At 39.1% G+C, this 26911-nt stretch overlaps 1 protein-coding gene across 1 annotated transcript; it reads left to right on the forward strand.

Moving 5' to 3' along the window:
• The first annotated feature begins 20038 nt into the window (after positions 1-20038).
• LOC149831780 (uncharacterized) lies at positions 20039-25142 on the forward strand. Its single transcript, XM_090012233.1, has 4 exons — positions 20039-20675; positions 22326-22481; positions 22720-23397; positions 23789-25142. The coding sequence occupies exons 1-4, from the start codon at positions 20313-20315 to the stop codon at positions 24869-24871; spliced, it is 2280 nt and encodes a 759-aa protein (XP_089868359.1). The 5' UTR covers positions 20039-20312; the 3' UTR covers positions 24872-25142.
• The last annotated feature ends 1769 nt before the right edge of the window (positions 25143-26911 follow it).

Genomic DNA, 26911 nt, shown 5'->3' on the forward strand with positions numbered 1-26911 from the left:
CCAAATCAAGCATATTGCATGTGAAGGCATTCATGTATGTTTACATGATTTTCCAATAATATGGTGCATTATTATACAATGAGGTTTGTCATATACCTCAAATTCATTCATCATCATATGAGCATATTGTGCATGTCTGATAGTACTACAATGATGAGAATGATATTGGCTTCCCATAAAGAAGAATGATCATATCATTCAAAAACACAATTTTTCATGCCTTAGGCCGAGGGTATATCCAGGTCATTTTGAATACAGAAATGAAGGACCTGACGTATGTATGATCGAAGTCTTTATGTTATATTGGTTCAAAGAGAAGACTCGGATGTGAATGCCTGAGTCATGTCAATCTCAACTTATTTTAAAGCTCAAACCAGGTTTGAAAGGTGTTTTAAAGAACACTCTGATGCTTGAGAATTATTTGATAAGAATGGATACAACAACCTTAATGCATGCGAGCATGGGAGCCTTATTTTGTTCGTAGGATAAGCGGCATATGTGCATGCTGAATATCATGAACATGCAAACATAAAACACTTGTTTTCTTTTATGAGACATCAGGGCATGCGAATTTGAAATCTCACATAAAGACTCTTTTGAAATTGAGTTAAAACAGAGATGTACAAATTTGTGTCTTTAAATAAATATTGACGTAATTTAAAGTAAGCAAGAGTGCACAAAACTGTGTATTATAAATAAATACATGCATAATTGAAAATAAAGCAAGAGTACACAAAACTGCATACTCTAAATAATTATATATGTATTTATGATACATATATATTAAAGCAGAAGCCTATGCACATAACAACATGACGGTAAAGTAAATAGCGTAAAGTAGGGCCTAGTATGTGAACTACGTATCGGGCTAAGTAAATTGCATAAGCAAAGACTGTGCACGTAACAGTGCGACAATAAAGTAAATAACATAATTTAAATGGGACAAGAATATGCAAAACTGCATCCTTGAATTAAAAGAGTGCATATATATGATGTAAATAATATATATATATATATATATATCAAAAATATTCTGCCATTGTCATCATATGCAACTTTTTTCTACCTCGGAGATGGTTCAAATCTTTGACAATTCTGAGCGTAGGTTCTTAAAAGCTCATGCCTCGATAAGTGTGTCATGTATGTTCCGCCAATGTGGTGCGCTAAAAGGATTTTATCGTGTTGTGTAAAGAATAATGTTAAAATCTTATATTAGTGGAAGAGGCGACAATTGTGTCACAGGGGTCGAACATGAACTCAGTTTGAGCCAACCGGATCGAGTCGAGCTCGGTACAAGAAGTCAAGCTAGCTTGGCTAGCAAGCTGAGCCGGGCGGAACGAGGCATAAAAAGTGTCAGTTTGGATCGTTAAGGAACGAAGTTTACTAGGATTGACCGAGTCAGGATCGATGCCATAAAAGTGGATAGAGCTAAGTTTGGCCTTTGCCAAATTCATCTTGGTTGAGCCGAGTAAGAGCCATCCCAAGGTTGCCTCTTGACCAAGCCAAGCTCGATTTAAGAAAATCGAGTCAGTCTTGGAACAAGGTGAACCAAGTTGGGCTTGATGCTAGTCGAGCTCAGTTTGATTGCACCTGACCAAAAAGGCCAAGGGAGGTTAAGACACGATCGAGTCTGCTCGGTTTTGGAAGCATGTATTGAGCTCAGCTCAACAGAGCTAACCACGCAGCAACAACAATTATTGTTGTTGCTTGTGCAAACAGAGAGGGAGAAGGTGGGCTCAGTGGTCAGGCTGAGCTAGGCCTGGCTCCCAATCGAGACAGGACTAGGCTTGAGCTTGATCCTCCTATAGAGGGAACCGAGCTGGCATCGGTTCAAACTGATCTCAGCTCGGTAGGGCGGCCAAGGAACAATAGGGGGGGAGAGAAGGTCGGTGGCCAGGTAGGAGAGCTCACCTGTTACGGTCAACATGGATGCTCCAATGAAGCTCGCCGAGAGGTGAGCAGAGAGAAAGGAGACGGGGGGGACCAGAGAGAGAGCATGTGAAAGTTTAGAGAGAGAGGGAGCTCAAAAACATAAAAAGAAACCCCCATAGGGGGGGTTTAAATAGGGGAGAAGAGAGGTGGGGATGTTGACATCCTTATTTAGATCCAGTTGGATCCAACCTAAATCCGACCCAAAAGGTTTGGGTAAGGGTGTATGGTTGGTTCCTAAGTGGATCCAATCCAAATTCATGCTATAAGGAGGGGCTATGGGAGTGGATTGGGTTGGGTCCATTTGGGCCCAACTCAATTTAAATATAAATATATATATACTATTTATATTTTTTTGGATTGGATTGATCCATTTGGATCCAACTCAATCTTTATTACTTATATCTATATATAGTGTATGAGTGTGGGTTTGGATTTGTATCTTAGAGATCCAAATTCTCTAAGATAGATTGTAAGGGATTAAGATTGGATTGAATTCAAGTTTGGATCCCAATCCAGTCTTAATGCAATTAGGTTGTGTTCTTTGTTGGGTTGGGTCTAAATGGACCCAAACCCCTATTTATCTCATGTGAGACCCATTTTGGTCCTCGATTAGATCCCTCATCGAGATCGAGATCGAGATCGAGATCTCGATGGTGTTGTCTAAGTGATGTAACCTTGCAAACATTCAAAAGTTCATTGATCCATTCATGGTCGATGAGTTTCTCATAAAAGTATCGGGAATAATCCCGTATCATTTCTGAAAAACCTAGAAAATTTCTGAAATTTACAAAAACTATTGTTGTAATTTTACAATATGCTATATTTACTCATTAGTCGGACATTGCTTTCTCAGTTAGTAAGACTATCAATTCATGCATCAACCAAACACATGAACATTAGGTTCATGCTAAGCACATTCTTAGATATTTGAAAGGAACTTTCAACTTTAGGTTAAATATCAAGAGATTTAGAACTCTTGAATTGTCAGGTTTTTCATATGTTGGCTGGGTTGGATGCCCAAATGATCGAAAGTCCACCATTGGTTACTTGACCTTCTTAGGGTCAAACTTGATTTCATAGAGTTTATCAAAGCAGTACATAGTTGTTCAGTCAATCAATGAAGCATAATATAAAACAGTTGCAAGTGTTGTGTATGAAATAGTGTGGCTTAAACAAATGGTGAAAGAATTAAATGTTAATCAGTTAAGCACTCCAATTGTTTGGTGTGACAATTTGGGAGCGATCTACTTATCTACCAATTCAGTTTTTTTATGTGAGAACTAAACATATAAAAAATTATTATCATTTTATTCAAGAAAAGATTGCAGAGGAAGAAATAAAAGTTTGGTTTGTTCCTTCACAAGATCATATTGCAGAAATTTTGACAAAAGATCTATCTTCATTACCTTTAAAGACAAGCTCAATCTCATGGAGATTTTCATGAGTGTGTGAAGGATCTGAATCATGGTCTTGGGATCACACGTCTACAAGGAGAAAAAGACTCCAAACAAAATAGCAAGTCTTCAAGAGGCAGATAAATCCAAGTCGTCGGACTCTAAAATAGCCACAGTACAGAAGATAAGCAACCAGCTCAATCAATCAATCTCCCTATGTTGATAAAAATAAAGTTTTCAAAGCCAATTGTAACTTTGCAAATGCCAACTTAGATTGACCTTCATTCATGGGCTTGTAACTTTTGGAAACTTAATAAAAAGGGAACAAGTTAACCTCTAGCTATCACTACAAAAAAAGTCCACCTTTACTGGCGAGAAAATCGTGTCAGTAAAGGTGGGGAAAGCACCAACACTGATGAAGCGTCAGTAAGTGCACCAGAGTTGCTCGTGCCGGTATAGCCTTTATTGGCACGATAGTAAAGAGACCTTTACTGGTGCAAAAAAAAAAAAATTTATGCTAGTAAAGATAATTTTTTAATTAAAAATATGAAAAAATATCTTTACTGATGCAAAATTTGTGTGGACTTAAATCACCATTGACCACTATAATTTTGGTGTGCTTTGTGTGTTTGTCGTTAGTTTTCTTGTTTTGCTGCAGCTGCCAAATTCTGGATTTGGTAGATATGAACTCTAAGAGATGGTGGTGTCATATTCTACTTTTTTGGGAGGCGGGTCTGGCTTTCTTTTTTTAATGCATAAGCTACCTTCACAACACTAACACCCATAGCCAAGATAGTTTGACCAAGGGTTTACCAAATGCATAAACTCTCATCTTTTCAAAGCAGAAGAAAAGTGTCCTGTCCCCCATGATCCTCTAATTGGTGGACACTGGACAAAAAAGTGTTACACCTTTCATGTCTCAAATTTTCTCCAGTCTCACACCATCAAACATGTCATATACATTAAAGATCATCATGTCGAGTCTTGCTACTATTCCAATGAGTGACAATCCTTACCACATATTATTAGGACTCAAAATCAAGGCTCATCTTTCCTTTAAAAAAAAAAAAAGCCTCTCTCAAGAGTATTAGCATATATATACTAAACAATGGGGGCTTCCCTTGTCTGGCAGGAGCAGCTAGTTGTGTTCGGACGTTGCAGGTTCAAAACCCAATGGTATAGTTGAGTCTGCACCCCCAGCTTGCCTTTCAAAAAAAAAAAAAGTATTAGCATATACTGAATATCTGATTATTAACTTAAGCTCAGTGGAAACGCAAGTTGCCGTCATGCTTTTTCAAGTAGATCACCCACGTTTTGGAGTGACCATTTACGACCACAAACCCCACCCCCTCTTTACTGTAGCTCAGTACAAGTGGAACCCACACGGGTGGGGTTTGTGGTTGTAAACGCTGGGTGAGATTGCATATGATAGGACCCGCTCTCCGTTTTGGATGTTAGTTTTTTTTTTCTTAATTTTTATTTGAAATAAATTTTCATGGTCAGTACCATAGTGACAAACGTTTTAAACGGCAATTTCTTGTTTCTCAAAAACTCGCGAGAAATTGAATTTTTTTTATAAATCTCATGTTTTTTTCGGCAAAATCTCGGCAATAAAAAATAAATTACAAATATAAAATTTCATTTTTATAAGAAAATATTAATACAAAATATTTAAAAATAAAAATACATGTTTTTTTGTGATAAATAGCCGCTTAAAACGTAAATATAGTGTTTAAATCACAGTGTTTATATTTTTTCATAAATCTCGCGAGAGATTGTCGTTTTAAACTTTCAGGCAATTTCTCGCGATATTATATGGTCCGTATGTCATAGTCTTTCTTTTTGGACCGCTTTTGGGTTCACATCTAGCGACCGTTTTGAATTCTTGAATTTATTCTCACTTGTTTTTAGCTGTTGACCTCACAAGGTCTTTGTTGGAAAAAAATGGCTCCTCTAAATTTGAAAGATGGGGGAGACATTAAGGCCGAGGACGTCACAGGGACACGCCATTTGGCTGTGTATCCCCATTGACATGAGTAGACACAACACGACTCGATGTGACTTGCATGAGCATTATTTTATTATTTTTAATAACTAGATTTTGATTAAATTGGATTTTTATAACTTTCAATATCAAAAAATTATTTTTATTGATTTAAACTAAAAAACCAGGTCTTCATGTCTTATTTTCTAAAAGTCTTACAAACTCACATATAAACTGGTATCTTTGTGACATAGCTTCCAACTACAAGCAAAAGTGTCAATGATTATATCAGCAATGACATTTTTTTTTAACCAACGGTCTGCCTAACCCCACAGCTTGCCTTTAAAAAAAATGGTATTTTTTATATATATAGAATTTAATAAGTTAGGTAGTTTATTAGAAAACTAAAAAATGATAAAAGGCCGATATTGGTGTTTAGGTTTTGGATTGTTTAGTCAGTCAACCCAACTAGAACCATGTCTCATCCTTTGATCAGGAGTGGATTGTGGATCTCTCATGCACGAGTTCAATTCCGGTAGTTTGCCCATCCACATCATTTATTATTTTTCTTTCTATTTACGGCGATGACAAAGAATAAAAATATCACTATATTTATTTCTTTTCCTACTCGTGATAACGATGACTCGCGAATGTGGATGTCCGTACTCCCTCCCTCGTAATCAAGGTGAACATAAGGTTTTTAGATTAATGATTTCTAGGGGTGGCAATTTTTGACCTGACCCGCCAAACCGCCTCTTAGGCGGGTTCGGGTTGGGCTTAAGCCAACCCGTTTAATAAATGGGTCGACCCGCGTAACCCGTTTATTAAACAGGTCAGGTTCGGGTTGGGGGTATGCCAACCTGCCAACCCGGCTGACCCGTTTAATAAACGGGTTAGGCGGGTGGGTCAACCCGCAAACAAGTCTGCCTGACCCGTCAACCCGCCAACCCGACCCGTCAACCCGACCCGCCAACCTGCCTACCTGCCAACCCGATCCGTCAACCCGCCAACCTGAAAACCCGTTTACCCGACCCAACCCATTTATTAAATGGGTTGGCGGGTCGTGTCGGGTTACCCGTTTATTAAACGGGTCGGGTTCGTGTTTGCCACAGCCGACCCGTTTAATAAACGGGTCGGGTTCGGGTTGAGGTATGCTGACCCGCCAACCCCCCAACCCGACTGCCACCCCTAATGATTTCGCTAGTGAGTGAGGTAATTTGCACTTTAATTTATTTGGGTGAAATCGATTTTTTAATTTACATAATAATTTTTTTTTACGTAATTCAAGCCGCCTCATTAGACTCTTTGTTTCTTTGTGTGCTTGCTTAAGTCAGTTTAGGGAAAAAATAAGGACGAATGGTCCATACTTGAAACTATGCTTCGATCATCTGATAGAGGCGACTTGTGAATGTTGGATGTCATCGGTTGGGTGCACGTCTTTTGCCGCTGGGCCAAAGCTGAGAGTACTCCTTGCTAATCAAGATGGACGTAAGGTTTTTAGATTAATGACTTTGGGAGTTTGTGAGGTAAGTTACACTTAAATTTATTTAAGTGAAATCGATTTTTTAATTGGCATGATTGTTTTTTTCATGCGATTCTGGCCTCCCCCATTTGACACGGTCTTTGTGCTTGTTCAGAGAGAGAGAGAGAGAGAAAGACTTGGTATTCCAGTTGTTTGCCCGGGCCATCCCATTAGACTAGATGGTCCGTTGTAGTTAGGGGTGGCAATCGGGTCGGGGTGGCGGGTCAGAATACCTCAACACAAACCCGACCCGTTTATTAAATGGGTCGACTGTGGCAAACACGAACCCAACCCATTTATTAAATGGGTAACCCGACACGACACGGTTAACCCGTTTAATAAAGGGGTCGGGTAGGGTAAACGGGTTGGCGGGCGGGTTGGCAGGTCGGGTTCGGGTAAACGGGTAAAAAACCTGCTTGAACTTCACATTGAGGAGGCCCTCGCTCGCTGTAGGTGCCCTCGGCTGGCGACTGGTTCTCAATTGCGAAGATCTCGTCCTTGTACCACAAGAACAGGATTGTCACCCCGTTCTGGATGATGACCCTCCTCTCCTCCTTGGGCAGCGCAGCAAGCGGAACCACCGGAATCCACTTCCGGTCATCATCGGCGACAGACGACGGCTCCTCTCCCTGCTGCTCGGAGATGGACACATCCATTACAAAAGTGGGGCTGATCCCGCACCTGCGCCATCCGGTGGAGGCCCGACGAGGGCCTAAGGCCCCGAGGCACTTCCCGATCGGGAGCGATGCGGAGCGCGACCTGGGCGACAACGACTTAGGGTTTCTGGAGACGAAGGCGAGGAGGGAAGAGAGATCAGGAGAGGACGAGGCGGAGGCCATCAATGGACGATCGAGATGAAGAGGAAGGAGGGAGAGGGAAGCGAATACATAATATACGGGTTAAACGGGTTGGCGGGTTGGCATACCCCTAACACGAACCCGACCCTTTTAATAAACGGGTTAGGCGGGTCGACCCGTTTACGACAAGAACCCGTTTAAGCCAAACCCGAACCTGGCTAAGAAGAGGGTTGGCAGGTCGTGTCAGAAATTGCCACCCCTAGTTGTAGTTTAGGCGGGAAAGGAACATCCCTTATTTTATTAATTAAGGCAAAATAATGATCTCCCCGTGCTCATGGTTAGATATCTAATTCTAATATATATATATATATATATATATATATATATATATAGAGAGAGAGAGAGAGAGAGAGTTGGGAGTAAGATGAACAACTTTTTGTTCGACATTACTTGGACGTGCTCACGTTAATAATAAGAATGACCTTTAGTGTTACTCATGACCGTTGGTAATGGTCAATTTTTCACCCACATCTTTAGTGGTGGTCCGCTAATTCACTTAAGTCAACACGCATAAGACCATGCATCCGACGTTTTGGTTGTTTGACGTTACTTTCATCTCTCTCTCTCTCTCTCTCTCTCTCTCTCTCTCTCTCTCTCTCTCTCTCTCTCTCTCTATATATATATATATATATATATATATATATATATATATATATATATATATATATATATATATATATATGAGTAGAACGTAACAGTGGACGACATAACTGTTCAATGATGAACATTGATTTTACACAAAATTGATGTTTAACACTACAAGAAAATTGTTAATTAGAGACGGAAATTGGCAACGAATTATTTTTGTCGCAAAGTTGCGACGGATTAGCGAGAGAAAAGTAGTCATCATTAAAATTGAAATTTGTTGTGGAATTAGCGACAGAAACATTCTGTCTCAAACTCCATCGCTAATTAGCGACAGATTAGCGATGAAAAAAATTCGTGTCAAACTCCGTCGCAACTTAGCGACGGATTAACGAGAATTTTTTTCTGTCACTACTTAGCCACGGATTTTGACACAGAACTTTGTTGTCGCTAATTCATCGCTATTTTTTTATATAAGCATGTCTAAGGCGTGAATTCTCTCTCTCTCCTCTCTCTCTGATTACCCCAAAATCGGGTTCTCAGTTAGAGAACACTAACCCTCTGTCAGCCCGTTAGCCTCCGCCGACACCTTTGCCTCCGCCGGCCCTCCCTACATTCGGCTACCTGCCGTCGGCAGCCCAGACTGAATCCACCCCGCCGCTGCTCCCTTCCCTGAGCCCCGATCCTCACCTCATCGAAGGTCACCCGACGCCAGAACCCCCATGCGCCAACTGTCGCTGGCGGCACTCTCTCTCTCTCTCTCTCTCTCTCTCTCTCTCTCTCTCTCTCTCTCTCTCTCTCTCTCTCTCTCTCTCTCTCTCGCCTTTGCCTACGCCAGCATATTTGCCTCTGTCGGCCCTCCCTGCATCCGGCTACCTGCCGTCGGTAGCCCAGACTGAATCCACCCCACCACTGCTCCCTTTCCTGAGCCTCGATCCTCGCCTCACCGGAGGTCACCCGACGCCAGAACCCCTGTGTGCCATCTGCCGCTAGCGACACCCTCCACCTTCCGGGCCCCCTCAGGTGTCTCTCTCTCTCTCACTCTCTGTGAATCTCCCGTTGTCTTCCTCTTTGTCTCTTTTTGTTTTTCGGTCGACAGGAAGAGGTTGCCTGTCCTCTATTTTTTTTTTCGACCGACGGGCAAAGGTTGCGCCCCAACTTGTCTCCCTTTTCTAGCCGGCAAGCAGGGGTACCCCTGCCAGTTTTTTCGACAGGTCAGCAGGAAAGACACCCCCTGCTGCCTGTGACAAAGAACAAGGCAGCGGCTTTGGGCACCTCCCTCGTTCCTTCCGGCAGGCAGAGGTTTTGCCCCTACTGCCTGGGTGTTTTAGGCATGCGAAGGCAAGGCCCTTGCCCCACCCGTTCTTTTTTTTTTTCGCCAAGGAGGGGTCGAGTTTCCTCTTTGTCTTCTTTTTCTTAGGTTTTGAGGGAGGGGCTCAACCCCCTCCCGTTTCTCTTTCTTCGTAAGGGAGGGGCCGAGACCCCCTCCCTATTGCTTGGGTTACGATGGAGGGGTTCAGCCCCGACTGCGTCTCCCCTCTCACTGTCGCCATCGTCCCTCTTCGCTGTATATAAATGTGCATTGCAATATATAAATGTTTATTGCTGGTACGTAAATGAGGCAATTGCGCGATGCTTAGTGCTAATCATCGCATGCGGCTAAAAATACAATGCTAAAAGAAATAAGAAAAAAATACAAAGGCAAAAGCAATGCAAATCGGCTAAATACACGTGGTGAGTAAGTGATGCAAGCGCATCACATGTTATTTACTTTCTTAGATGCAACACTTTTTTGTTGACATACTCACTTAGTTGTGAATATCTATGACTGCTTTGCCGGAGTTTGAAGATCATGCTGAGCATTATTTGAATGTATGGAAATAGAAGTGCTCTTATTTTTTTAGTTCGAAGTTCATGCTAGTCATGACAGTAGTTAGCGGGATATTGGAGTGTGTTTGTTGCAGGTACATGTTTGACATTATTGTAATATGGATGATTAAATGTATTGCAATGTTTAACGTGACTATATCCATGCTTGCATGAAGTTATTTTCGAATTAATTATGCCCTCCATGTGAAATTGTATTATAAAAACATGCTTAAATTTAATGTATCGTGTTTATGAATGCGATTTCATCTTTCTAAATATCTGTGTGATATATATATATATATATATATGTGTGTGTGTGTGTGTGTGTGTCGTGTATCGTGTATCCATGCTTGCATGAAGTTATTTTTGAATTAAATATGTCATTCATGTATTACAAAAATATGTTAAAATTGGATGTATCGTGTTTATGAATGTGATTTCATTTTTCTAAATATCTTTGTGATATATATATATATATATATCGTGTATCGTGTATCCATGCTTGCATGAAGTTATTTTTGAATTAATTATGCCCTCCATGTGAAATTGTATTATAAAAATATGCTTAAATTGAATGTAGCATGTTTATGAATGTGATTTCATCTTTCTAAATATCTTTGTGATATATATCTAACAATGCATGATAAATTTGATATTTTTTTCATCGATGCATTATTATGATTCTCTTTTAACTGGTGAAGATAATCTTTGTAACATTATAGGATAAAATGACTGCAAACCATGAATGGATGTACCGTAGGATAGTTGATAATGAGGTGTCGCTTGAATATATGGATGGTGTTGACAATTGTATTGAATTTGCAACGGCAAGTGTCAGTACAGTGGATCTCATCGGTCGGATCAGGTGCCTCTGCACAATGTGTAAGAATAATCGATTTGTAGAACCTCATGGCGTTAGACATCACGTATACATGAAGGGTTCATGCATAGTTATAAAACTTATTCATGTAGGACCTTTAAACTTTACATTTCATGCATATGTCATGTCCATGATAAGATCAAGAGTTATATAACTGATCCAAATAATGTTTTTATTTGTTAGAATATGGTTCGTGGAGGTCATAGTGGTCGAGAACCCAGTGGTGGAGGATCAAGTGGAGGTTGTGACAGTCAGTCTCAGCCTTCGTCTTCACGTAATGCTTCGATAGGTATATCATTTAAATAATTGTATACTTGATTAGTTTAAATGTGCATTGTGTGAATTTCTAACTCATTTTTCTATAGATGATGTTTCACGTGCACATGACCCACCTACCCCAGCTATTCATGCACATTACGAGATAACGTCGGATGAAGGGTCTTCTCAGTCTAACACACGATGACTCATTCAAATAGTACATATCGATAGTCGACCGTAAATATTTCATTTTCACTTATCTAATACTTATCTTATAAATAGTGTATATTGATAGTTGATTGCAATTCATGTGCAGCGCGAGATTCGAGTCACAAGAAATAATACGAGAAATTAGGCAATCATTACTTCAGCATCTTTCAGGACCGATCGCTCAATGGAAAGAGTATCCAAAGGACGTGTTGGACAGATTGTGGTTCTCATTCATGGTAATATAAATATTTATCATAGTTAATGTGTTTCATATTTAATTTTTTGTTATAGTCATGTATACTAACTTTATGAAATTATTTGTAGTCTTTGAATTATTTCGTGACTGCGAATGAGGAGCAGGACGCGAGGCATGTGTGGCAGAAGGTGGTTGTCAATCAATTTGTCGACATGTTGCACAATATGAAAATTGCAGCAATAAAAGCATCTGGTGGGATTGATGATCCATTAGAGTGAAAGAGCTATGGCCCTCCTACTATCAGGTCAGATTATTGAGATGCAATGTGTGACAAGTAGGCGGGCCATGAATTTCAAAATCGCTCAGCAAAGGTGCACAAAACTGAACAAAGATGCTTGATGCCCATCTACACACAGGTGAATCTAGAACTTTTGGGAGCCACCAGAAGAAAATGGTAACTCATCAATATATTATCAAATTTATAAGTATTTTTGCATACTTTTTAATTATTTTTTTTAACATTTAACCTCACAAGAAGCAAAAAAAAGAGGCATTGTGCCTTACAAGAATATTTTGTTGAAACACATAAACGTAAGAGCACGGGAGAGTTTGTATCAGAGAAGGCGAGAGCGACAACGGTATGCATTTATTGTATTAATAAATATTATAATAGACAAGTTGTCATGAATATTATAATTCTTAATTATTAATCCATACTGTAATCATTACTTTGTAGGAGTCATACGAGCAGCAGATGGTAGAGCGATATGGCGGTGACTCCACTCAGCATCTACCTTTTGATCCTGCAGCATGGGTGACTGCAACCGGTGAACCAAAAAAGGGTCGTGTGTTCGGGTTTGGGAGTAATATGAACACCACACCAGTCGTTGCTTTCTTCAGCCAGGGCTCTTAGAGTTCTCCCGCCAGCATCAACTCTCAGTGTTTGATTGACCCTGCTAATTCTTGGGATGGTGTCCGCCAGCTTGTTAAGGACAGAGTGTGTGACTTTTTACATGAAGTGATTTTCGACGTTGTTCATAATGAGTTATGCAGTTTTTTTCGAGACATAAGAACTTCGTCTGCAGATGCCCGTTAGGTATAAAAGTTTCATGTTATTTGTTTCATGTCGTTAGATTTCAAGCTAGTATATGCATGATTTCATCACATATGAGCATGATTTCATCACTATGAAATTGTTTGACTGTCTTATAACACATATATGCATGATTCAATCACTATGAGAGTTTTTTGACAACCTTAGAACATATATAATCATGATTTCATCACTATGAAATTGTTTGACTGCCTTATAACATATATATGCATGATTGAATCACTATAAAAGTTTTTTGACAACCTTAGAACGCATAAATGCATAATTGAATAACTATGAACGTTTTTTTACAACCTTAAAAACACATATATAAGAATGATTTTATCACTATGAAATTGTTTGACTGCCTTATAACACATATATGCACGATTGAATCACTATAAAAGTTTTTGACAACCTTAGAGCATATATAAGCATGATTTCATCACTATGAAAGTTTTTTGACAACCTTAGAACACATATATGCATGATTGAATCACTATAAAAGTTTTTTGACAACCTTAGAACACATATATGCATGATTGAATCACTATAAAAGTTTTTTGACAACCTTAGAACACATATATACATGATTGAATCACTATGAAAGTTTTTTTACAACCTTAGAACAAATATATGCATGATTGAATCACTATGAAAGTCTTTTGACAACCTTATAGCATATATAAGCATGATTTCATCACTATGATAGTTTTTTGACTGCCTTATAACACCATATATGCATGATTGAATCACTATGAAAGTTTTTTGACAACCTTAGAACACATATATAAGCATGATTTCATCACTATGAAATTGTTTGACTGCCTTATAACACATATATGCATGATTGAATTACTATGAAAGTTTTTTGACAACCTTAGAACACACATGCATGATTGAATCACTATGAAAGTTTTTTTACAACCTTAGAACACATATAGAAGCATGATTGAATCACTATAAAAGTTTTTTGACAACCTTAGAACACATATATACGCATGATTGAATCACTATGAAAGATTTTTTACAGCCTTAGAATACATATATAAGCATGATCTCATCACTATGAATTTGTTTGACTGCTTTATAACACATATATGCATGATTGAATCACTATGAAAGTTTTTTGACAACCTCAGAACATATATAAGCATAATTTCATCACTATGAAATCTTTTTTACTGCCTTATAACACCATATATGCATGATTTAATCACTATGAAAGTTTTTTGACAACCTTAGAACACATATATAATCATGATTTCATCACTATAAAATTGTTTGACTGCATTATAACACATATAAGCATGATTGAATCACTATAAAAGTTTTTTGACAACCTTAGAACACATATAAGCATGATTTTATCACTATAAAAAAAATTTGACTGCCTTATAACACCATATATACATGATTGAATCACTATGAAAGTTTTTTGACAACCTTGGAACACATATATAAGCATGATTTCATCACTATGAAATTGTTTGACTGCCTTATAACACATATATGCATGATTGAATCAGTAAGAATTTTTTTTGACAACCTTAGAACACATATAAGCATAATTTCATCACTATGAAAGTTTTTTTACTACTTTATAACACCATATATACATGATTGTGATACATAACACATTTATTTGACATCCTTGTAAACCATATATGCATGCTTGAATCACTATGGCATTTTTTTGACGACCTTAGAATATATATCTGCATGATTGAATCACTATGAGTTTTATTTTGTCAGCCTTGGAACACATATCTGAATTCTGTTAATGTCATTCACTTTATTGCTAGTCTATGTGTCATTCATCCATGTTACTTTGATTGTCTTAGATTAAGTGCATTGCATATAATTTATTTCATTATATTTTGTTTATCAATACTAACTTTTTGGTTCTCTTGTAGGATGCTGGAGATAATCAGTGTAAAGGAGCTGATGGAGGCATGGATGAAGGGGTAGATCGAGACAATGAAAAGGATCATGCTCTGAATCTTTTTGTATATGTTCAATACCAAGCTTGGCGATGATTAGATTCATGTGTTGAATTTGTTGCACCTTCTTGTTGTTTCAAATGAAACTCTTTGTATATGTTCACTTGTAAATAATTAGAACTTGGCGAGGATTATAGTGGATCGATAAAAAAAATTTTCTGGTAACTTGTGTTAAATTTGTTTCATGTGCTTTGTATATGTATTTTTTATGTGTACTTTGTTTTTTATACACATAATATATAAATTGTATAACGAGAAAATTTTTCTTGATATTTATATTTTATACAATTTTTTTTTATTTTTGTGATGCATTAGCCACGGATATTATCCAATGGTCGTTTTATGGGATTTTTGATGTTTTTTTTCGAAATTTTGATTTGTATGCTTGTTTTATAGGAATCACTTCTTGGAGCATTTGATTCTAGATAGGTTTTTATAAGTTTCAAAAATAAACTGTGTACAATTTTTATAGATTTTTGAGGCTCCAAATACTATTTTTCTATCCAAAATTCATAATCCAAGTATCGATTTGTAGTAAATCAATCATGCTGAACACATTGCAGAATTTTGAAAAAACACCAAAAAAAATTTATTGGGCTGGTTTGAGACTGGTTTCATTGAGAAGGTTTTCATTCCTCATATATATAAGAGAGATCTGAATGTACACTTGAATCTGATTAGGATATGCTCAATTGCGTTACTTTTGGATTTTGATTGATCAAGTTTAGTATTGATTTAATTCAAAATCCCACCGGATTACATTTTTTTACATGTAAAATAGCTTATTTTTGTTTATTTTTTCTATATCTAGTATTAGGACATGTATTTTGGATTCGGATTCAAGTGTCACCTAAGCACATGCCTGTTTCATATCACATGGTGTGCCAGATAAACAAATGAAAATACACCCCAAGGCAAAAATTGCTCAAGTTCATAACATTAGCATATCATATTAAGATACTTGATTAAGACCACACATAACACTAGCCATGATAACGCAATGATAAAAAGGTGAGCAATATTGATCAGGCTAAAATGACAATGACCAGTGTCTCTCTTGATCTCGAAAAGAGTTGCTTTCGTATTAACTTTGGGATGCTTATAAAAACGGGAACAGGCCAACGGGTTTTAGACTAGCATCCGGCGTATTCCAAAACAGTAAAAAGGTTGAAATTTTATCACTCAAGGCTAGGGGTGGCAATCGGGTCGGGTTGGCGGGTCGGGTTGGTGGGTTGGCGTATCAGCATACCTCAACCCGAACCCGACCCGTTTATTAAACGGGTCGGCTGTGGCAAACACGAACCCGACCCGTTTAATAAACGGGTAACCCGACACGACCCGCCAACCCATTTAATAAATGGGTTGGGTCGGGTAAACGGGTTGACGGATCGGGTTGGCAGGTTGGCGGGTCGGGTTGACGGATCGGGTTGGCAGGTTGGCGGGTCGGGTTGGCGGGTTGGCAGACGGGTTGGCGGGTCGACCCACCCGCCTAACCCATTTATTAAACGGGTCAGCCGGGTTGGCGGGTTGGCATACCCCCAACCCGAACCCGACCTGTTTAATAAACGGGTTACGCGGGTCGACCCGTTTATTAAACAGGTTGGCTTAAGCCCAACCCGAACCCGCCTAAGAGGCGGGTTGGCGGGTCGGGTTGGCGGGTCGTGTCAGAAATTGCCACCCCTACTCAAGGCAGACTTTTGAGGACACATGCTCAGCCTGGCTAGAAGTAGGGCTGGTAAACAAACTGAGCAACTGGTGACTCGGCTAGTCGTGAACTCGTGTGTGATTGGTTCATGTAGCTGGTGAACTGAGCTACAAGAATCTTGTTTAGCTTAAATGAATCAAGCCCGATCACATGGTGTTCAGTTGTACGGTAAAAATGATGCGTTTCTCAAAAAAATCTTACAATTTTTTCAAAAAAAAAAAGGGCCTTTTTGTCTAAAACAATTTCTTAATTGTAGAATTTTTGAACTTTCGTCTCAAATATCCAAATATGTGAATTTTCTCTCATATTTGTAAATTTTCTCTCATATATATAAATTTCTTTTTGCTTTCATATTTACGAATGTCCCAACCTTCACACGTGAATGTCCTTACATATTTATGACCGTTCTCTTTCCTTTTCTCTTCATGCGATTTTTTAGTAAAAAGAGTTTATTGAAAATACTGATACTTCAAAAAGTGTGATGAGCATTTAGTGACATTTCAAAAGCACCACTAAAGTCTTTAGCGGTGCTTCAAAAGCGTATTGGGACTTTAGTGATGCTTCAAAAGCTTTTAGTGTTGCTTCAAAAAGCACATATTTGTGGGGTAATCATAAAATATAGTATGACATTCATATATTTTGATAAAAAAATCACATATTTGAGAAGACATTCGTTTATTTTCATATTTTGAGAAAAAAATTGTAAATCTATAAGAGAAAATTTGCATATTTGAAAGAAAAATTGTAAATAAAAGAAAAAATTTGCACATGAGAGAAAAGTTGGCATATCCCAAGGAAATTCTCATGTGTGAAAGTTGAAAATATTCTTTTACAATAAAAACAATATGATTTCGGATATAAGTAGATTTTAAAAATTTATAGGTTTTTTCAAAAAAATATATTATTTTTGTCATATCATTTTCTAATATATATATATATATATATATATTATACTAGCTTGTCGTACAATTGGATTCTTATTGGTTGAAAACGATTGATGGTGTCACCTTATCCTAGGGCGTTTTAGTGACCACGTAACATTATCGTTGAAGCGAGCAAACTGATGTAAAAAATATATACTTTAATTAAACCAAAACACAGCTCATCAACGGTGGCAGCGAAATAAAATAAACAAAAAAAAAAGAGAACAATAGGATGGCAGAGAAAAGCGTGTGTGGGCCCCGTGGAGAAAAAAGACGAAAGTGATGGTGGAGTTACCGATGTAAACGGGTCGGTTTTAGGCATGACCAAGTCCGACTTAATCGGGTTCTGTTTCAGATTCAAGTTCGGATAGAAATTAAATGAAACCAAATTCCGAACCAACTTAATCGGGACAGGTTTTAATCAGATTCTGGGTTTTATGGGATTCGAGTTCAGGTTTGAATGCAAAACTCAATACAAAACCCGAATCTGATTATGAATTGGTTCTCAAGTTTCCTACCAAACCTGAGTAAACCGGTTCAGTTCGGTTGGGTACCAGAACCAAAACCGTTCTGTTTGGATCCCTAGGTGGGGTAAGCCAGAGTGGTTGATGGGATTGACCAAGTATGGGCTGATTTGCAGAGGGTATATCGAGTCAAAGTGCCGAGAATGGACCGGGTCCAGGCCAATTCTGTGGCTCCACCTCAGCCGTTAACATCGGAATAGAGCCGTTACTTTCCGTGCTAATCCTCAAAATCAGATTGTTTTTAAGTCTAGATAAACCTAATGATTATTGTTTTTTTTTTTTGCTGCAAATTAACAGTGAAATGTCGATTATAGCCTCGCCTGCATAGAATTTTGACAGGGATGTAAATAGTTAGGTATTCGGATTCAGCTTGGACGTTCCGCTGAATCTGAATCCATTTAGTCGGATTTTGGTAGCGAAGATGAGATGCAGTTAATAGTAGAATCCGGATTCAGTATCAAGTTTAGCATCTAAAATTCGAGAAAAATCTAAACATGAATACATGTAAATGTCTGATTTTAAGCAAGTAGGAGTTGGATTTGGTTTTGGCTGATTCTTATCCGACTCCAAAGTCTAAATCCGAATCTAATTATGCTAGATTTTGATTAACTTGAAATCGACAATGCTTAGATCCGAAACCGAATTCATTTACATCCTTAATTTTGTTCACCTTAAGAACGGTTGCAAGCACAAGAATATCAACTTATTTTGGTTTTTTCTGTTTTTTGGTTCATACAAAAAAATTGATTCCTAGTGGAAACAGGAGACTTTGCACGATCCAAGGTGTGGCATTTGAAGAACCCAAGTAGCATCATCATAACTACCAGCCATAGTGACAAATATCGCGAGATTTATGAAAATCTCGCAATAATATCGCGAGAAATTACTTGAAAGTTAAAAACGGTAATTTCTCAATGTTTTCAAAATATCATGATTTTTTTGTCAAAATATAAATCTCATGATTTAAACTTTTTAATGGCTATTTATCATGAGAAAACAATGTGGTTTTTATTTTAAAAAAATTTGCATTTAATTTTTGTATAAAAATTAGTTTTCATATTTTTTATTTGATTTTTTATTGATAATATTTTGCTAAAAGAATGCAAGATTTAAAAAAAAAATCAAATTCTCATGAGTTTTTAACTGTGGATGTTTTGCCATTTTTAACTTTGATCACTTTGCTTCTGTGTATAGACAATATAGGTTTAGGCGGACTCCTACCGGCCGGTTCATTAATAATTTTCTTAAAATCAAATTATAGTATTTTTTATAATAAAAATCCAATATAAAAAACACAAGACAAATTCTTAAGAAAATAACCCTCCAAAACAAAAATCCCAAACCCGAACCAGAAAATTTGTTTGCGTTCAAAGATTGAACTTGTTTTTTGCACTTAGTAATTTCTTGGAGTTTTATTTTTATTTTTTTTAAAGGCAAGCTGGAGTTAGACAGACTCGTACCAGTTATACAACTATACCATGGTTTTGAACCTGCAACGTCCCAACGCAAGGTGACCTGTTATAGCTGCTCCTACCAGACAAGCGGAGCCCCCCTTGGTCTTTTTGGACTTATTGCTCAACACTAAGCACCATCAATCCACAGAAATTACTATATAGCGACGCTTTTCAAAAAAAAAAACTATATATTGATCAGATTCTTTAATTCATGCATTACAAAGAGTAATATCAATATTGTCCATCAATTTAGCATCAATCAAAGACTCCATCAAAATCCTTGCATGCAAGGTGAAATCAGATAAAGAAACAAAAAGCAAAAAAAAATCAAGAGCGTTAATATTAACCGTGATTGGTTTGGTAGGAAAAGGGAAAACGAAATTTTCTTGCCTTGTGTGTGTGTGTGTGTTGAGAGAGAGGGGGGGGGGGGACGGGGAACGCATAGAGCCAACTGAACCACTGCAAAGAAGGGGGCAACACCGGGTGGGGTTTGGTAAACCCTAGATTGGGTTAAAATTTAGAGAGAGAGAGAGAGAGAAATGCTTCTGTACGTTGCGTGGGGGAGGGGCATAAAAGTAAATAAATAACCGGTCGTCTCCACCACCTCTGGCGTTTATATATAGCCTCATTTATATCAGACTGATGTTGAATGGATATTCGTTGTTTTGCTGTTTGATAGGAGAGAGAGAGAGAGAGAGAGAGAGAGAGAGAGAGAGAGAGAGAGACTTCTTTTTTCTCCCTGTGAAAAAACTCGGAGGCTTCTTGTTGTTGTTTTGCCTCCCTGTGAAAAAACTCGGAGGCTTCTTCTTCTTCTTGTTTATTCTTCTTTTTGCTTTTGTGGGGGTGTCTTTGAGAAGGGAGTTTTGGAGAGGAATAGATCGGCGGTGGTAGCGGCGGAGAAACAAGGGGAGGGTTTGGGGGGGATGGTGGTTAAGATGATGAAATGGCGGCCATGGCCGCCTCTCATCACGAAGAAATACCAGGCGATGCTGGTGGTGAGGAGGATCCAGGGGCTGGTTGTGCCGGAGGTGGCGGAAGGCGGGGAAGGGGCGCGGTACGTGGTGGAGATCAAGTGGAAGGTTCAGAAGCCGGCGCTAACTTCCCTCAGGAGGAAGATCGTCAGGAATTTCACGGCGGAGCGCGCGGCTTCGGCGATGAAGGACGGCGACGGCGGAAGCGCAGGGGTGGCGGTGGAATGGGAGGAGGAGTTCTGGAATCTGTGCAGCCTTTCGGCTTACAAGGAGAATTGCTTGCATCCGTGGGAGATTGCCTTCACCGTTTTGAATGTGAGTTGATTTCCCCCTTTTCTTCTTTCATAGGCGTTTCTTTTTTTTACTGTCCGGACAAATGCGATGGTTGTTCCTCCCCTCTTTTTCTCTTTGTAGGTCTCGTGTTTTTTTTTCATGGGATGTGTTTTCTTAGATTTTAATTCCAACGAGAGTTTGAGCTTTTGATTTATTGTGGGTGGATGATTTTCTTCTCTTCCGTTTTTTTTTTTCAATTTTTTGGGCATTTGGCGTGAACAGTTGCTTCTTATGGGAATGTATTATGAAATATGATAGTGTTTTGAGATGGGTTTTAAAATAGAGATTGAGAATCAGTTTGTTGTGGATTAAAGGATTATGGTGTTTCAATATACTGTATTTATCATTTGCTCCTGCAGGACAAAAAATAAACGCCCTTTTCTGTTTCTTTTTTTTTCCTTTTCCTTTGGATGGTTTTTTTTGGATTTTGTATTGGATTTGTGAATTTGATGAATTGGGATTTTGTGGGTATAACTAGGGTGTTGCTATGAGGACTACTAATTCCTTTATCCTTTTATTTTTTAAGCAAATGTTGTGTGTTTTTGGGTGTTTGATAACATGCGTTGTGAGAAATCATGGACAAACTTGTTTGGACTTCATTGGTTTATCCATCAATTAGGTTTCGTTCATGCAGGTTTTGTTGGTTTTGTATCCTGTCCCTGATTATTGGTTTTCCATTCCTTCAGAAAAGTATATGTATTTTTTCCGGTTTTATGGCTTCATGTCCTTGTCCATGCACACAGGAGCAGTATTCCATCCATTTCTGCGGAGGGAAAGATATCCAATCTATGAAGCTGATTGGGCATCATGACCTTTGCACGCAGGAGCAGCATTTATTTGTTTCGGTCAAGGGCAAAAAAATCCAATTTATAAAACTTGTGTTTTCAATAATATCTTGAACACTGTACATCCAGGTTTTTCTTTTCAATAGATGAATGATCCTTCCAAAATCCAACTTGTGCATGTTGTCTTACCCCCTATGACAATTTTATGGTAATTGAGGCTAACACAATAGGCTCACTTGGCTTTTCGGATGAGTGAACCTTTTGAGCTTTGATGATATTCACTTTTATGACTTAATGTTAAGATTTTACAGTTGTTGAAGCTGGATTCCTTTCTTGATGGAGTATTGATTGCCTAGTTTAGGATTTCCTGGTAGGACCCTTCTTGAAGGGTTTTGAGCTTCTACCAAGAGCCTCTTCTGCAGGAAGCCACAGCTGGAATGCTGGCTAAGAATCAAAATGTTACCCTTTTAGGGATATTCCACCAAAAATGCTAGGATAGGACTTGTACATTAGATTATCACAGTTTGAGTTGCTTGAATTGATTTTTCATTTTTAGGACGGAATGTATTTCTGCTTACTAGTACTGCCTTACAGAGACAATACTTAATCTTTTGATATATCACATTACGGAGTTTTACTCGATGTTGTTATTACTTTGCCTTTATATTCTGCAGGCTTGCTGTTCAGGCTTTAAGATTACTTTCTGTGACTTTCTGAGAATAGGTCTATAGGGTGTGACTTTCTTTTTGAGGTGTCTCTCTGCAATACATGTTTTTCCCGAAGATTGTGTTTTCCATATGGAGAAAACTAAAATGTCGTTAGCTCATCTCATGACATTATGATGTAGGTCTCAAACCGAGGAACAAAAAACAAGATGTCTGTTATTGGGATTGCAACAGTGAACTTGGCAGACTTTGCATCCACAGCGGAACATAAGGTAGTTGAATCAACTATTCCTATTTCTTTGTCTGGCGGTGCTGCCCAATCTCAACCAACACTGACTGTAAGTGTCATTTACTTCCTCACTCATATGAATGTGTTTTATTTCTATCCTTACCATCTAATGAAATTTTACTACAGCGATACACCCCATGGAAAAACAAACAAACAAGGAAACTTTTGTTGTGAGAAAGATCATCCAGCATATATGCATGTGCATCTCATGGTTTGATGGATTTGCGAGCTGATTTATGAGTTTAGTCCTTTTGCTTATTATGTTTTCTTTTGTTTACTTGGTTCAGTTTTCTCTTAGATTATTGGAACTGAGGAACGCTCAAGAATCTTCTGACACTGTTCCAAGATTAGTGGCAACGCTGTCCCCTCAAAATGGAGAAGCTTCAGTTGCTGAGAAGGAAGAGCTCTCAGCCCTTAAAGCTAGCCTGAGGAAAGTCAAAATACTAACTGATTATATGTCGGCTCGACGAACAAAGAAGGCCTGTAGAGTGGAGGATGAGGGCAGTGATGGAAGGTTTTCTGGCCCTAGTGATGATGCTGAATGTACATATTCATTTGATACAGACTCCCCTGAGGATGTGGATGAAGGAGTTGATGATGACAAAGAAGATTCTAGCTTTAGGAAATCATTCAGTTATGGGACATTGGCATCAACCAACTACATTGGAGGACCGTATTACTCTGGGATGGGAATTGATGGCGGTGATGAGGATTGGGTTTATTACAGCAACCGCAGATCCGATGTGGGCAGCTTGCTTGCTGAGGAGCCAACAGCTTATATGGAACAATCCTTGCAGGCATCAAAGCTAAGCATTCTGTCTTGGCGGAAAAGGAAACTGAGTTTCAGATCACCAAGGTCAAAAGGGGAGCCACTTCTAAAGAAAGCGTATGCAGAAGATGGCGGTGATGACATTGATTTTGATCGCCGGCAGCTTAGTTCATCTGATGAGTCCTTTGTTCGAGGGGTATGAATTCTTTTTTCTTTAGAGTAGAATTTTACATTTTGTACTTTTTGTTTTTGCATGTCATACGGTGATGCGGTTTCCAATAAGCCTCAGTGGCTTGTCTTACTGCATCATCCATTTCCAATAAGCCACCAATGTAGTTTGTATCACCTAAACTGGTATGATATTGCAAAAAATGATAAAAATGTGCTTCCAAAGGCTCCTGTTCTTCTTTTATATGTTTTAAGAAAGCTGATATGATTCCCCTTCTTGTTTCTGAATCAAGCCAAGACACCTTGTCTTTCTCAAAAGATTCAAGGCTAGTTTCTGCATCTTCCTGTTCAACCATACTTTTAATAGTTTTGCTTCCTTTGTTCCGCAAACATTAACTGTAACCTGCATGTTCTGGCAGTGGCATAAAGGAGAGGAGGGCACAGTTGCAACTCCATCTTCTGTGTCTGATTTTGGAGATGACAGTTTTGCTGTAGGCTGCTGGGAGAGGAAGGAAATAATTAGCCGGGATGGGCACATGAAGCTATGTGCAGATGTTTTCTTTGCTTCCATTGACCAGCGTAGTGAACGAGCGGCTGGTGAGAGTGCATGCACTGCTCTTGTTGCTGTTGTTGCAGATTGGTTGCAGAACAACAGAGACATGATGCCCATCAAGTCACAGTTTGATAGCCTGATCAGAGAAGGCTCACTAGAGTGGAGGAATTTATGCGAGAATGAGGTCTACATGGAACGTTTTCCTGACAAACATTTTGATCTTGAAACAGTTCTTGAGGCAAAGATCCGACAACTTTCTGTAATACCAGGGAAGTCTTTTGTGGGCTTCTTCCAGCCTGAGGGAATGGATGATGGTTTTGAATTCTTACAAGGTGCAATGTCATTTGACAGCATCTGGGAGGAGATCAGCAATGCTATATTAAATTGCTCATCCTCTGAACCTCATGTGTACATTGTAAGCTGGAATGATCACTTTTTCATCCTCAGGGTTGAACCTGATGCATACTACATTGTTGACACACTTGGAGAGAGACTTTTTGAAGGATGCAATCAGGCCTACATACTGAGGTTCAGCAAAGATACCTCTATTTTCAGATTACAAGATGAAACCAATTCGGAGAGCAAGCAAGATAAGCCGGCCATTGATTCCCAGTCAGCAGCCATGGAATCAAAAAACCGGCAACAGCCTGAATGGAGCACCGGTGAGACTGTGAAGACGGAAACATCTGAAAATGGTGTAAGCAAGGATGAGCTGGTATGCAGTGGTAAGGAGTCATGCAAGGAGTACATCAAGAACTTTTTAGCAGCCATTCCTTTGAGGGAATTGCAGGTTGATATCAAGAAGGGCTTGATGGCGACGACTCCTCTGCATCATCGGCTTCAGATCGAGTTCCACTACACTGCGCCACCTTCAACTGAATTAGCTGTCGTACAAATCCATAAGGATCTGGCCAATGCACAAAGCCCGATGCCATTGGCTGTTGTATAAAGCGCATCTGGAGTCGAAGATTCCAATGCTCACTTTTGCTGGAAGAGGATTTAGCTGCGTCTAACAGTTTTTATGACAACCTTCTGAGTGTTAACTCCCCCCCCCCCCCCCTTTCAACATTCTTGTACAATACTGTCTTAACCCGTGTTCTCTGTTCTTTTTGTGGTTTCCCTGCATGTTACCCTTCAGTTGGGTTCTCTGTTCTCTCCCTTCATATTGGTTAAGCTTATTGTGTGTTTAATATGAAGAAAAATTGGATTTCTTCTGCTTCATGAAAATCTGCGCTGCACTATCATTTTTACTTTCAAGGTCTGTGTTTCCATGGTATTGTTGCTCTCCCTAGACAGCACTGAATGCTGCTGCCAAGCTGTCTTGTTACTCGTGGTTTGAGATAGGGTTTGGTGGTTGGGGGTGGGTGACAGTTCATGTTTGTCATGGCTAACTTTAGTAACAGTCGATGGAGCTTTTAAGATGCCCCACCCCCCAAGGCCCCAACCATTCATCATCTGGTAAGTGGGTCCCATGCAGAGGGAACGCCACCCACCACAAGATACCAAGTGTTAAATTTAATGTTATTATTGTGCACATGGTGGATCTCAAACAAATGGGTTTGGTGTCTGCATAGACCACCAAAAGTCCTGTGGTGGTGTGTACAGGCTAATAGCAATATACAGCTGGTAGGTTGCTGCTTGGTCTCAATCTTCTCCATTGGTTAAAAAGGAAGTCAGTTCCTTTCCTATTACACCAAGGCAGGGAAAGGATATCTTTAGTGCAATGTGTCTCAGAAACAGAAAGGGCTGACAAGGTTAAGATATTTGCTTGCAACTTCCAAAATGGTTCAAAAGGATGAATGCTCACACGTGCCGTTTTTTAGGTTGTCTGGCTGTAAAGATGGAGGGAATCATGGCTGTGCACATGCCCCTGCGTGTGTGGTCCATAGATTTTCTCTTTTTGGGGGGGTCTGAGCAAGTGAGCATCTCCTCCCCACCTATCCTTCTTGGCTTGTGGAGTGTGCCAGCCAGCCTATTCTCTCAAGGCAACCCCCACTCACCATAGAGGGAGGAGGCCTTTTAGTTTTTGGGAACCCAAGGTAGTCTGTTTGTTTTGGAGTCAACCAACGTAATCAAAGGGTGCATGCATCGTGTGGGGCTAGGGCATGCAAGGCATTGAATGTGTTATCAATGAATGCCTCCTTGCCCTTGAAGATGACATGGTCAAACCATGGAAAGTCTGAATATGTGATGGCGTTTGTGTGGGCCAGTGGATAGGGGAAGATGTCAACGACTTTGGTTTTTTGTGGTACCTTTTATGGGGAGGGGGTTGCAGGACTTTCAACGAACGAAATGAATAGCTTGCTCAATAATTCCATGTCCCCACCATTCATCTACGTAAGATCAAGCGTGCTCTCTCTCTCTCTCTCTCTCTCTCTCTCTCTCTGCAGGAGTGCTGCCCCAGTAACTATTACAGTCAAAGGATGATATCAATAAGTTGGCGTGGTTTTGGTTTAATGGGTGCTGATTTTCAGCTTTGGCTCCTCTTCTGCGTCATTCATTGACACGAACCTTTTGTGCAGCTTGGCAATCATTGTTGAGCATTAATGCGTGATGGCCCTGTTTTCATCATATAACGCGCTGTATTAATGTGGGAGAAGAATGGTTGCTGAGACCACACTTGTTTGTGTAGCATTAGAAAACAGAGTAGAAAAATGTAAAAAAAAAATAAGAGAGGAGGGTGGTGATGATGGTGGTGGGTAGCGGTGAGATGGGTTGTGGAGATTGTAAAAATAAATTTTCTTTTGGTAGAAAACATTCTTCCACCCTCCCTTCCTCCCTCTTTAAGGCACGTTTGGAAGCAACAAAAAAATGTAGGAAATGTGATCCAAAATGGAAAATTCGTATGGATTTTTCAACTTTTCCAAATGAGAGATTTTTTCGCTGAATTTTTCTAAAAAGTACACTTTTTTTTAAGAAACATTCCTCCATGGAAGAATGTTTTATACCAAGAGAAAATTTATTTTTTACACTTTCCACCACCCATCTT

This window comes from Nuphar pumila, chromosome 7, assembly GCF_984573655.1.
Source record: "Nuphar pumila chromosome 7, dmNupPumi1.hap1.1, whole genome shotgun sequence".
In the NCBI taxonomy this organism is placed as follows: Eukaryota; Viridiplantae; Streptophyta; class Magnoliopsida; order Nymphaeales; family Nymphaeaceae; genus Nuphar; species Nuphar pumila.

Coding starts and splice junctions, on each gene's coding strand:
- LOC149831780 (XM_090012233.1), top strand. CDS start 20,313: ATGGTGGTTAAGATGATGAAATGGCGGCCATGGCCGCCTCTCATCACG. Junction 20,676..22,325: donor TTGCCTTCACCGTTTTGAAT/GTGAGTTGATTT, acceptor ATTATGATGTAG/GTCTCAAACCGAGGAACAAA. Junction 22,482..22,719: donor AATCTCAACCAACACTGACT/GTAAGTGTCATT, acceptor TACTTGGTTCAG/TTTTCTCTTAGATTATTGGA.